Source organism: Lontra canadensis, unplaced genomic scaffold (assembly GCF_010015895.1).
Source record: "Lontra canadensis isolate GAN:19392208 unplaced genomic scaffold, GSC_riverotter_1.0 scaffold273, whole genome shotgun sequence".
Lineage (NCBI taxonomy): Eukaryota > Metazoa > Chordata > Mammalia > Carnivora > Mustelidae > Lontra > Lontra canadensis.
This window is the reverse complement of record NW_022631267.1, coordinates 198,760-211,892: the sequence shown is the minus strand read 5'-3', so window position 1 is coordinate 211,892 and position 13,133 is coordinate 198,760. Positions and strand designations below refer to the sequence as shown.

The 13,133-nt window shown below is 40.6% G+C and overlaps 1 protein-coding gene across 1 annotated transcript in view; it reads left to right on the top strand.

Moving 5' to 3' along the window:
- LOC116862607 (probable cation-transporting ATPase 13A5) overlaps positions 1–13,133 on the top strand; it is a gene marked incomplete at its 5' end in the record, with an annotated part of 82,806 nt that overhangs the window by 25,149 nt on the left and 44,524 nt on the right. The window contains 4 exons of the mRNA XM_032849965.1: positions 2,015–2,185; positions 4,458–4,615; positions 7,535–7,723; positions 11,665–11,726. Coding sequence (XP_032705856.1) covers positions 2,015–2,185; positions 4,458–4,615; positions 7,535–7,723; positions 11,665–11,726 — 580 coding nt within the window. The remainder of the gene's footprint in view (positions 1–2,014; positions 2,186–4,457; positions 4,616–7,534; positions 7,724–11,664; positions 11,727–13,133) is intronic.

Here is a 13,133-nt window from a genome sequence, read left to right as displayed (position 1 = left end):
AACCCCAGAAGGGGATTGTGGGAACCTCAGATTTATTAGTCAGAAGCACAGGTGATAATGTAGATTTGCAACTAGCATCTGACATGGGGGGAGCGGGGAACAGTCCTATGGGGCTGTGTCCTTAAGTGGTGAGATCTGATGCTGTCTCTAGGCAGATAGTGTGAGAATTGAATTGTATTCAGTTAAATTGTAGGACAACCAGCTAGTGTCACAGAATTGCTTGTTGTGGGGAAAACCCCCACCCATCTGGCATCAAGAGTGTGTGAGTGAGTGTGGTAGTAGCATCATAGCAAAGGAGACCCATAGGAGGAAGGACTGAAGGTTTCTCCCAACTCAGGAGGTCAAGCCAGATTGTGGGTGAAATACTTACTCATTTTAAAAAAAAGAGGTATTAATTCTACTGTAGTCTCAAATTATTATTATTAAAATGTGTTTTGTGTCAAGGGGCTAAGCAATTACAGGTAATCTATTGATAAGGCAATCATCATGAGTCAGCAGTTACCAATGAAGGCTTTGGGATACAAATGCAAGAGTCCAAGAATGAATCAGTGAGGCCCACTCAGAGGCAAAAGCAGTAAGAGTTGGAGAATCAATCCATGAGAGGGAGGAGCATGGGAAAAGGAGGTGATTCTGAGACTGTAAACAAAAGGGTGGAACCATAAATAGTCAGGAGGACGTTTCATGATGAAAATATTAATATGGATTGTAGATATTGTAGATATGGTGACTTGGGGATGCTAGTAAGATATCCAGATTGGGATGAACAACCCACCACTGGGAAATATAAAACAAGAACACAGGAGGGAGGGAAGATGAAGATAGATGTCATTGATCTAATGATTTAGAAGTATTAATTAATGAGAATAGAGCGGAGATGATCCAGAAAGAAAAAAAAAGATGTCCTGTTATATTGATTTCTAGTTTTCACTACAAGCTCCAAAAACATCATGAAAAATATTTTATAGATTGTATGAGGGTGTAATTTCTTTTTCATCTCTGTACTTCTAGGACTCTACCTCTACCGTCACACTCAATGTTCCAAACACCCTCAGCCATCTTTAGTGCCCAGAGCACAGCAAGCTCTTGCTGTCATTTCTTCCAAGAACACTTTCCTCTTCCCCTTGTTCTAGTTGGCCTCATTTCCTTTTGAGTTGTCATTTATTAATAGTCCAGGACCTCTTTCCTGGATAATCCTCTCTTGGGTTAGATCTTCAGATCACCTGGTACTACTACAAAAATACTTCTCTTATTGTATTTTTATTAATTATATACTACTCTTTATTGGCTTAGCCCCTGGGCCTCTGAGGGCAGGAATTCTGTTTGTCTTGTTCATCAGTATATTCTCAGCACCTAGAGCAGTGCCTGGCACAGAAAAAGCACTTTATTTGAATATTTGTTGAATGAATGGATGAATGGATAGATAAACAAGTAGATGAAAGGGAATAATAATAGTTATACACATTTTTTAAAAAGATTTTTTATTTACTTGACACAGAGAGATTACAAGTAGACAGATAGGCAGGCAGAGAGAGAGAGGGAAGCAGGCTCCCTGCTGAGCAGAGAGCCTGATTCAGGGCTCGGTTCCAGGACCCCGGGAACACGACCCGAGACGAAGGCAGAGGCTTAACCCACTGAGCCACCCAGGCGTCCCAGTTATACACATTTTACTTTATAGTTCCTTCTTTGACTAGCATTGATCTGGGCTTAAAGAATACTAGTGTGGACATTTAAGTGACAATTCCCTTTGCTAAAATGGCCTGCTTTTTAAATTATAACAGCATTCCATGCAGACCAGGTATGGAAAATATAGGTAAATTTAAATTAAGTAAATATCTGATATATAGCCAAATATACCACTGCTTGCATCACCAGCATCCCTGAGAAGTCATCTGACTCGGGGATGCTCAGTAAGACCTGAATAGCTGTGTTTGTATACTTTCTTGAAGCTGGAAAGTACCAGCTCTAAATGACTACCTGAGATCACATGGAATCAACAAAAGACAATCTTCTTCAGGAGAAAGTATACCTGTCACAAAGACACCATTGCCCCGTGTGGACAGCACCATGGCCTGGAAATCCCACAGCTTGGAAGATTATCGGAAGCACGTCCTTTTCTGTGGGACAGACGTTATCCAGGTCAAGCCGTCTGGGCAGGGGCCAGTGAGAGCAGTTGTCTTGCAAACAGGTTGGTAGATTCCACTTTTGTACATTTAGTTCATGATTAGAGGTGGGGGGATTGGACTGGAACAATTTTGTTTGGGAATATGTAGTTTGCTACATTCTGGTAATAACAGCCATACTCATTTGTAGTCGGACCCTTGTTGTTCTAAGTTGCCACCATTTCCAAATGAATGGTTCGTTGTTAAACCACGTGTCTATGATGAAGCATATACAGAGATGAAGTAGATTTCCTCAAAGGCAAGACTATGTTATTATAGGTTTGTTTGTTTTTGTTTTTGTTTTATGTCCGCGTGCTTCTTTTCTTTTCCTTCTATACCCACTCTGAGTGATTACCAAGAAAACAGTTCCAAAATCATTGCTTGAGGACTTTTTCCTTTTAAAGTGCTGCTTGCTAGGATATTATTTCAAGATCCCTGCTGGATACCTCCACTTAGTTTCCCTACAGACACTTCAAAGTCGAGGCATCTAAGGACTCATCCTCCTCTTTCTGTTGACGGCTTTACCATCTAGCCAGTCCTTCCACATCACCTTTAATTCCTTACTTTCTCCCGAACCAAGTAGGGCACCACATCCTGTTGATTCTACAAATACCTCCCAAGTCCTGTCTCTCTCTCCTTCATCCCCACAGTTGGTGTTTTGTCCAGGCCCTTCATCATCTCTTGTCTAACTATTACAAGAGAAATATTTTTTTGACTGTTCCATTTGAGCTTTTGCCTGAAATACTTTGTCTTGACTTCTGTTCTGTCTATCCCTTGCTCTGTCACCAAGTCATATTTCTAAAACATATTTTGAAGCAGTTTATGCACACCATGCTCAAAAACTTTTCAAAACTATTAATATTATGCCCAATCTTTCATATTACATGATGCAGCCAATACCTTCCATGACCTATCCTAGCTCGCTATATTTACCCGTGAACTTTGTTTCTGCCAGCCCACACAAGCACAAATTCAAAACATACCTTGCACTTTGTTGTCTCAATGCTTTAGTTAGGCTATGATTCAATTGTTCTACCTGTTTTTTTTAATTAAAAATATCAAGTTTTCTTTCAAAGTAGTCAGTAGGCATAAGAACATCTCTCAGCTAGCTGATGAACAGGAGCTAATAGATGGTAATCATGGAAGCACCCTGATCTGAGCTTGTAAAATGCTGAAGCAACAGGTTAGAGAAAGCTCTGCTCCTTTTCTCCAAAGCCTACAAAGCCATGTTTGAGGAGCCAAGCAAGATGTTCACAAGGCATAGGAATTAAGGCATTTCACACTTAAAAATAGTGACCTATTTCTAGTAGTCAATTTTTTTTTTTTTTTGCCAGTGACTTAGATTTTAATGGATACCTACAAAGTGCTATGCCCTGAGGGCTAAAGGGAAAAAAAAAAGTGAGATACTCCTTGACCTTAAAGAAGACTGTGGTCTGGGGCAGGAAACAAGTGAATTTATAGCTAACTAAACAAAGAACAGTGATAGATGTCATGTGATTAAGTATTATAGGGACTCCAAAGAAGGGGAGAAATTATTTTTGATATGAAGTTTGATATGAAGTCCCATATTTTGATATGGGAGTAGAATTCAGGAAACATTTTGTTGATGAGGTGGCATATTGAGCCAAGCCTGATAGAATGGGAAGGATTTAGCCAATCTTATCAAAGAGCTAAAAAGATCCTGATCTGTTTCTGCAAAACACAAAGGAAAGAATGCGCTGGAGTCATCTGAGAACAGTGTTAGTTAAAAGTCTAGCAAGATAGTAGTCTACTGGATTGATGGGGCTTGGAATGCTATGCCTAGAAATTTGAACTTTATTATAAAAAATGGAGGCTCTGGAAGGTTTTTGAGCATAAAAATGACATGATGAGAGGCACATATATTTAAGAAATTACTTGTTTTGTGCTTTCCTTTTCTTTTAATTTTCTATTGTTTTCAACACATATTTGAGCTTTAAAGTCTTCTTCTCTCAGAAGCTCTTCTTCTCTGGTGACTGCATCTGTTGGTTCCTTAGTCTTCTTTCCCCCAGTCTTGCACTTGAGTGAGGAGCTGCACTGTGTGAGCCACTGAAACACTGACTCCCAGAACAAGAGAAACTGAGCAGGGTTAAGGAATGCCATTTATTGTTCCTGGCAATCTTGTAAGAATAATAAATGTAAATATACTGTTAGCAATGGTGTTTTCATTCCATATTCAAATGACACTATTAACCAATCCTTCACTTGATGCAAACCATTTTGGGTTTGGGGGAAGCTGTATTAAAGGAACTTACTCCACTTGCAATTATCTTCATGTAGGTTACAATACTGCCAAAGGGGACTTGGTAAGATCCATCCTCTACCCTCGGCCTCTGAACTTCAAACTATACAATGATGCCTTCAAGTTCATAGTGTTCCTGGCCTGCCTTGGAGTTGTGGGTTTCTTCTATGCCCTTGGTGCATATATGTACCATGGAGTAAGTATTGGGGGTAAGGTTTTTAATAGCATAGCTTTCTCAAGGAACTTGACCTAACTCAAAAGGATTAGATAAGGTTACCTTTTAGCCCCATCATTGTGTGAGTCAGCACGTCCAATGGAGTTTTCTTAGATGACTAAACTATTCTATACATACACTGTTCAGTTTGGTAGCCCTTAACCACATGTGCTTATTGAATGCTTGAACTGTGGCTAGTGTGACTGAGGAAATAAACTTTCAATTTTACTTCATTTTAACTACTTTAATTAATTCAATTTAATTTAACTAATTTGATTATTTGATTAATTTCAATTTAAGTACCCATATGTGGTTAGTGAAAATTGTATTGAATGACACAGCTATGAAAAGTTGCAAAGTTCATAGTCCTTTAACCATTTTGATGGGAATGAGAGGTTACTGTGTGTGTGGCATTTGCAATACCCAAGCTTCAGAGGTAATACATGCTTCTCAAGTCTGATAGGATGGATGGAGTCCCCTTGACTAAGGGGACTTAGTCAGTCATACCAGAGAGCAGAAATGGCATACTAATTAGAGTGAACAAAGGACAAAGCAAGAAATGCAGATGTGTCTTCTGGAACCAGTAAGCAACTGAGACATTAAGTCTAGAGAGGTAGAAATAGGTCACATGGAGGGGAATCTTGAATTCCATGCCTAGAAATTTAGGATTATTTGAGAATGTTGAAATATTTGAGTGTGTACATTGTCCAAGACATACCTGACAGACTATGTAGGCAATGAATTGCTCTGTGTTCTGTTGGGTTCTGAAATGGAATTAAATGTTCACTTTTACAGGGATGCCTGGGTGGCTCAGTCAGTTCAGGGTCCAACTCTTGATTTCAGCTCAAGTCATGATCTCAGTTGTGAGATCAAGCCCTGTCAGGCTCCACACTCAGCTCCTGAGATTCTTTCTCTCCCTCTGTCCTCCCATTTTCTTTCTCCCCACTCACACAGTCTCTCTCTTAAAAAGAATAAAAATTATAAATGTCTACTTTTACAGAACTGTATGCAGCATGGATCCCCACTTTCTTTTAAGCTTCATGGTATCTGGTTTCATTTGAATGTCCCTCTTAATAGTTGTGTTGGCTGGACAGAGAAGTAGATGACCTCTGAAGTCCTTTCTGGTCCTGAGAGTCTGATTCTGTGGTGAATTGTGTGGTCCTTTCTGTAAGACATATTAGGATCTTAAGAATGTGGGCTCATAGGGAAGAAGAAAAATTATGAATAAAAGGATCCAAACATAGATATGAAACTGGGTATGGGTGACCTAATTACAATGCCCAAATTGGTAACTTTAGTGCATTCTATGTGTATTATTGGGGAGAAGGGTAAATATTGCTGGAGAGTCACAAGAATTTCCAGGCCATGTTCATGCTCACACTTGCACTTTGGTTAGTCATTTCAGTCTTATATAAGCCCCCAGGGAGTATTTCTAGGTAGGAGAGGGCAAAGGAAGCCATGGTGTAATGGTACCAGTAGCATAGATCCTGAAAAGAGCTCCAGCCAGTGGGACTGGAACTTGAGGCAATGTGCCAGTTTTATATGGGGAGCAGGAGTGTTGAGCATGAAAACAAGTAAAAAGTCCCTGCAGTGTTTGGGAATGAAGATTTCCTGGGTGAGACTCAGCATCCAATATACACCAAAATAATGACACTAATCACAAACCCCGTCTTCTTGGTCATAACCTGGGGCCCTGTTGGCTGCTTCTATCTGTACTGGCTCAGGACTTGACAGGGCTGAGTCCTCAGGGTCAACACTCCACAGCTATAATTGGAAAAAGCAGGAGTTGATGGATTTTGTAATAAATTTGAGATTGAACCAATGATGTATTGAGCAGGCATTGTTACTGAACTTGAACCTGAGTTTCCAGTACTCAGAAGAGGATTTTATGGCTAAAATTATGGTTGATTTCATCAAAATCTAAGGTAGAGCCAGTAGTATCTAAAGTATTTGAAACATACAACAAACCACCCTGTGATTTGATCTGGGCTCCACTCTCATCAGTCATGTGAATTTCTGCAGACTTGACTGGGATTCTGACTTGATGAGAACCGGCCAAATAATACAACACAATGGTCATGTATTTGTACCCTGGAGTGGGACAGACTAGCGTTCAGATCCTCACCATTTAATTAGCAGGTGGATTGAGGAGTTATTTAATTTTTTAAGCTTTGGTTTCCTTATCTGTTAAATAGAAAAAATAACAGTATTTAAAACATAAGGTTGCCATGAGAAATCACTAAATAATGTATGTAGATTAACACAATGCCTTCCCCAGAACATGAGTAGTGAGAGCAAAGTATTTTTACTATTGACCTCCCTATAACAGATAATACATGCTGAGATCTTAGCAGAATCTTGGTCATCATCTTTATCAGGTCACCATTCATTTCTTATATGTGCTGGGTACCTCCTCTATGTCAGAAACTGTGCTAAGGCTCTGTATCTAGAAATGAATAAGATGAACTTAAAAATGATTTCAAAAATGTATAAGCTAAAGCTGCTTCCCCAAAGGAGTTTGGAAACTTTTGAGAGAGATTTATAACCTAACCATCAAGCCAGTGTGTGAAATGTTACAAATTCAAGGTGGTCTCTGTGCCTGGGAGTCCAGACAGTGTGTTATGATGAGCAGAGGAAGGATGGTGCTCTGGGTGGAGAGAATGCGAAGTGAAAAGAAACAGAATCAGCCAAGGGCAGGATGGACATAGAGTAGGGATCAGAGTCCCCTTTTGTTCTCAGTGGGAGACAACTTGTCTATTCCTTAGGCACACCCAAGAGAGTGCTTAGTCCCACCAAGAAAGCCAGATCACTTTGAATACTCTTGTGGTATTATAGGAGATGGGGCCAGAAAGGGTGCCAGACTGCTCTGCTGAGCTAACCTGTATGTCCCTCCCTCCCCAGGCTTCTTCAAGAGATACCACGACCATGGCCCTGCTCCTCTTCACCATAACTGTCCCTCCCGTGCTGCCAGCTGCCCTGACTATAGGCATCGTGTATGCACAAAAGAGGCTGAAGAAAAAGAAAATCTTCTGTATCTCCCCACAGAGAATCAATATGTGTGGGCAAATAAACCTCGTGTGCTTTGACAAAGTATGATCTAAACTTTCCAGGTTGGAGGTTAATGATTTCAAGGTACAGCAGAGCTGGAAAAGGACTCCAAGAATGCTTTGCTGACAGCACTCATTTTACAGATGGGAACACTGAAGCCAGAGAAGGTCATACAGTGAGCTAGCATGAGACCATGTTCTAGAAGACCACTCTACTGAGTCCTGAGGAAGTGGTTTAGCTATCACATCATGAATTCCTTTCCTATAAAATTTAATATTTTTGTGCCCATGTTGGATTTTAAAACAGTCTCCTATTATAAAAACTTCTATGACTGACTTTTCAGGCAAAAAATGTTGGGATATTTCTGTTCCCTGAAGTGCTTTGTTTGTCCTGTGCCTCACTGAGCATATCCCCTTCATTTCCTCTGCTTCTTTTAAGGAAAGGGAGGGAGGGGACCATGGCTATGTTTATGCACTCAGTCCCTCCTTTCTTCTTTGATCCTCAGGTTAGCAAAATTCCACACAAGCGAATATGTCCCTGTGCTTAGGGTCCTAGAAGTGGCAGGGGAGAAGTATGTCTAAATGGGGAGGATTGCTACTCTGGGACAGGTTCTAAGACCCCTTCCGGTGCCTCTCCTGTAGGGATATGGAGGGACCTCAGCCACGTTTGCCTGCTGTTCAGATCCTGCCTCTGCTTGGACAGGTCAATTTAACTGCTATAACACAGTGGACCTGGCCTGGTTCTTCTCCACTTCATTCCCATTTGAGTAATTCATAAAGGCTTTGCCACTTTTTATCTAATCTACATTGGCCAAGAGCCCCGTTAATGAGATGTCCCTTGTTCTGCGAAGTTCTTGACTTAGCTGAGGAAGCAGGTAAAGCAGAAGTGTAGACAATGATAACACAGTGAAATGCATGCTGAAAGAGGTATGAACAAGGCCTTGAGGTGAAGTTACCTGCCATGGGTGAGGGTCACTTTCGAGCTGTGGCTTTGGGGTTATACAGAATGGGCCCTGGCCTCAGAAGCAAGCAGTTCAGAAGCACAGTGATATCAGGGCCATTGGCACATGGGGGACAGAGGACAGTGGGGTGTGGCTAGATTGGGGGCTCTGTGGTAGGGGATGCAGGTGGAGAGAGGAGTGAGTCCAATTGCTCAAGGCCTGATGTGCCAAGCTAAGGACTGGAGTTTTGTTGTGAAGGAGAATGGGGGTCTTACCATTTATTTTAAGAAGATGGGTGACATTGTTTTTTGTTTTTGTTTTTGTTTTTAATTTTTATTTATTAATTTGAGAGACGGAGAGAGCACAGAGAGGCAGAGAGAGAGGGAGAAGCAGGCTCCCCACTGAGCCAGGAGCCCAATGTGCGGCTCGATCCCAGGACCCTGGGATCATGACCTGAGCTGAAGGCAGATTCTTAACAGGCTGAGCCGCACAGGTGCCCCTGGGTGACATTGTTATAGGTGTATTTTATTTATTTCATCCAGGGTAATTGGTAAGAAGGGACAGAGGGGAGATAGGACTGAGACAAAAAGCTATCTGGGAACATTGTCCTAGACAAGGAGGGCAAAAACGGAGAGTAGAGGTGGAGGAGTCTAACTCCTGTCCATTTGAATGCAGCTGGCGAAAAACCAGGAGTAGAGTTGATGAATCTTGGCCCCTAGCTGGAAGTAGAACAGCTCTAAGTTTATTTTTGTTCTATTCTTGTTGAATTTCCTTTGGCAAGAAAGCCCTTAACCCCACTCATCAGGAACCACTAGGGTTAACTTAACAGTAACCTCCTTTTAGTTTTAGGACCAGAGAACAGCCCCTGGGAAGTTTTCTGGCAGGGATTCCCAGTACTTATCCAGGAGCCTCACTAGTGCCTGTAAAATAAGAGGGAGATTATAAAACACGTTCATTTCATAGTCATCTGTTTCTAAAAGTAATTCTTCCAGAGGATGTTCATTTTACATCTCTTATAAAGTTTTCTTCCTCCGCATCCTCACGTGCTCTTTTGCCAGAACAACTGAAGGACTGCTTCTCCCAGGCTTGGCCAAACCCCAGTGGCATGATAGCATGTTATAGTGCAAAGAACTCTGGATTGGAAAATCATCAAAATGGGAAGTCAGATCCTGGGTCTGACATTGAGTTTCTGTGTGATCTTTTAAGGGAAAAAGTTTGAACTCTAATAATCTCTAAATGTCTTTCTAGATTTCACATTGTCAAACTCTACCAATATGCTGTTGGAATAAAGCACCTCACAATTAACTGAAGCCCTATCTACTGTTATTTCCATTTTGAAGACATTCACCACTGGGTTTCTGCGTACATCTGTTCTCATATATTTCTAGTTTATGTTGCTTTGTTACAAAACAATTTCTCCTTTTCTATCCAGTTCATCCTATGCCTGGGCTAGTATTCATGCTAAGAAGTTTGCTTTTTCTGTCTTACCCCCTTTACAACTGCAACTATAATTTACTTTTCTTTCCGTTCATGTCTAGTTTTATTGTATAAAGATCATTTTCACATGGAGAAATAACACAGTCCCATTTCTGTTTTGTTTTGGTATCAATTCTGTTTTCATGTTCAAAATATGATGTTTAAAAATATAATCTGATCATCAGGAAAACACTTCAGTTTGAATTAAGCTATTAACTTTTTTATGGAAAAAATTAAGAGGATTTGAAATCTAAACACACAGGTTGGGACCCTTACAAATTGCAGGAGGGAAATGAAGCAAATAGATTTTTGCTATTGTTCTTTAAGGAATAACTAACACAAAGCATGTTAGCTTTCTGGGAAGTCCAAATGAATTAATGAAACCAAAATTCCTTCATTCTTTACTTGAAAGTCTAGTATGGGTTTTGTCTTTCTGCATATTTTGCAAAATGTATTTAACTTTATCTAGACAGGCTAGATTCTGGCTCTTTCTTTTCAACCTGCAGGCCACTGGACCTTGAGGCTGCTCATTTCATCTCTAACCTGAGAATGTCCTTTCCCTGTTTACTCAGTTGTTAGAATTGGAAGCATCATAAGCACTTCATTGTAAAGCATTATGCCTATTTTATGTTTTTTTAATGACAGAAATGTCATTGATAGAAGACTAGAAAATTCAGTGTCTTGTACAGAAATGATTTTAAAAGAATAATGACAAAGACCTGGGTGTCAGTATTGAAGGACACACCCCAGCCCTTTGGTAGTGTTCTGTTTAGCCTTGACAGTGCTGAAGCAGTGTGGCCTCATGCTTACTCTGGGTGTTGGCTTCTTGCATAAAGACACCAGCGTCTGTAATTAATAGTTGACTCTGAAGCAATGAGCAAATTCAAAGTTCTGTGATAGTACTTAGTTTCATGTAGCTTTCTCTGTTACATTATGTGACAAATATTCTCATAACACAGCAAATCAAATTCTCCCAACCATTTTCCTCTTGATCTAACAATAAAACTCTTTCATGGGCATTAATGAATATTTATTATTAGCACTTCATTATCTCCAAATTCTCAAAGTCCTTTATCAACATTTCATTATCAATCTGGACAGTCACCGTGTCACCCATATTTTATAAAATTGTTATGAACCAGATGGCACACTATGAACTAAATCGTCTTGAAAAGAAAGAAAAAATTCTGATCTCAGCTTTAGAAAGACAGCAGGTGCCAACTGAAAAGTCAGACTCGCACTGGTTTTTATTGGATTCCTATTCCCTGAACACCTACCATTGAACAATAGCAAGTACAATAAGCACACAAACAAAACACTCGCATTTTATTGTAATGACTAGTATCTAGAGTCATTTAATGATCAACAGAGGCTTTGGGGGAATCATTTGTCACTTGCTGAATCTTTCCTTCAGGTACCCTTCTCTGATTTAAAATTTGATGTTTACAAAGAAGGGCTTTGGACAACTAGATCTACTTTGATTTCTTGGGAGCTTGGGTTTTGTTTAAGTCATGATGTAAGTAAAAGCTCTAAATCTTATGTTAACACCAATTCTAATTTCTTCCAGACTGGCACTCTTACAGAAGATGGGCTGGACCTCTGGGGGACTGTCCCAACAGTTGACAACTGGTAGGTACTTTAGTGAAGGTGGACTGTGGGATTTGTGTGGCTATCTTGGTGCTACTCAGAGCCATCCTTCCGGTGGTGAGGGATGAATGTCACATAAAATATATATAATAATTTACTAGAACTACTTCCCAATTATTCTAATTTGTTAAATTAAATGAGTTCTAAGTACAGAATCAGACAAGGAAAGTAGGTCTTCAAACTCCACATGAAAAATAGAATGAGCTGGATGAGTAAGGAATTGCATGAATAAAATGGAAGAGCAAAGAGTGAAATCAGAACTGTGCTTAATTAAAAACTGCAAAGACTTGCTAGTGGTTAGTGGGCTGGTGGGGGTGGGAGTGGGGAGGATTCCAGAGAGGAAGAGCTCTGTCTCCTCCCTCATAGAGCTCACTTTCATGGGAAAAACGTTCACCTGCCTTCTATGCACAATACAGGCTGTGGGAAGTGCTACTATTAAGACACACATATCAGTATAGAAAAGAAGAAACAATAATGATTGCTTGATATACTACACAGTCCAGATTTTAGAATAATATAATAAATGGTAGAAATTAATTTTGAAAATGAATAGAATGAGGAAACCCACCTGACAAAGATACCACTTGAAATAGAATCTTGAAACAGGTATGGCTAAAATTTTTATAGACACGGGCTTAAATCTGGCCATGGGAGTGGGGACAGCAATCACAGAGATGCTACCGCAGGATGGAGCTAGAGAGGGGAAGGCCCTAACTCCCTTCCCAGTGGGGATGAGATCTGCCTTCTCAATCCAAGTGCAAATCCCTCAGATCTTAAGCTCTGGATACTCTACTTTGGCTCCAAACATGGCTCAGTCTCTGTCATTGAAGGAGTCATACAGGAGCTCCGCAAGACAGTGATGGGAGAGTGTAGCTCTGGCACAAGATAACAGCAGACAGACAACCCTACTCATGTGCTTCAGCTCCTGGCTGCTCAGGTGTCTTGTTCAGGCTTTTGTTCAGACAGGTACCACTTTGCCTTCTATTGGCCAGACCAGTGAAAGGGGAATGGGATGTTTGCAGTTTTCACCCCCTCCCCTTCTTTGCTTTCGGCAAGTAAGTTTTTGGGGTGTAGAGAAAACTGGATACAGTTACTGTTTGGCTATAAAATGGGAGGAGGGAAAGGTAAACCCAGCCAATCTATTTGCATAGAGGAGAGTGAACTTCAGATGCTGGATATCCATGCCCAGAGTTTCAAAAATAGGACAAAGGGTGAAGGGCTGAGTCATGAGAAACATTTCATAGTCCAGGTGTGCTTTTACTTGAAGGAAAAAGAAACCAGTAGGCAGTCTTCCTTCCAATCCCTGCTACTTCACTGACCCAGAGACCTCTTGCCTGGGGTTGTGGCTTTCTAGAAACTACTCTGAAGAGCTTGCAGGTGTCAGTCTGA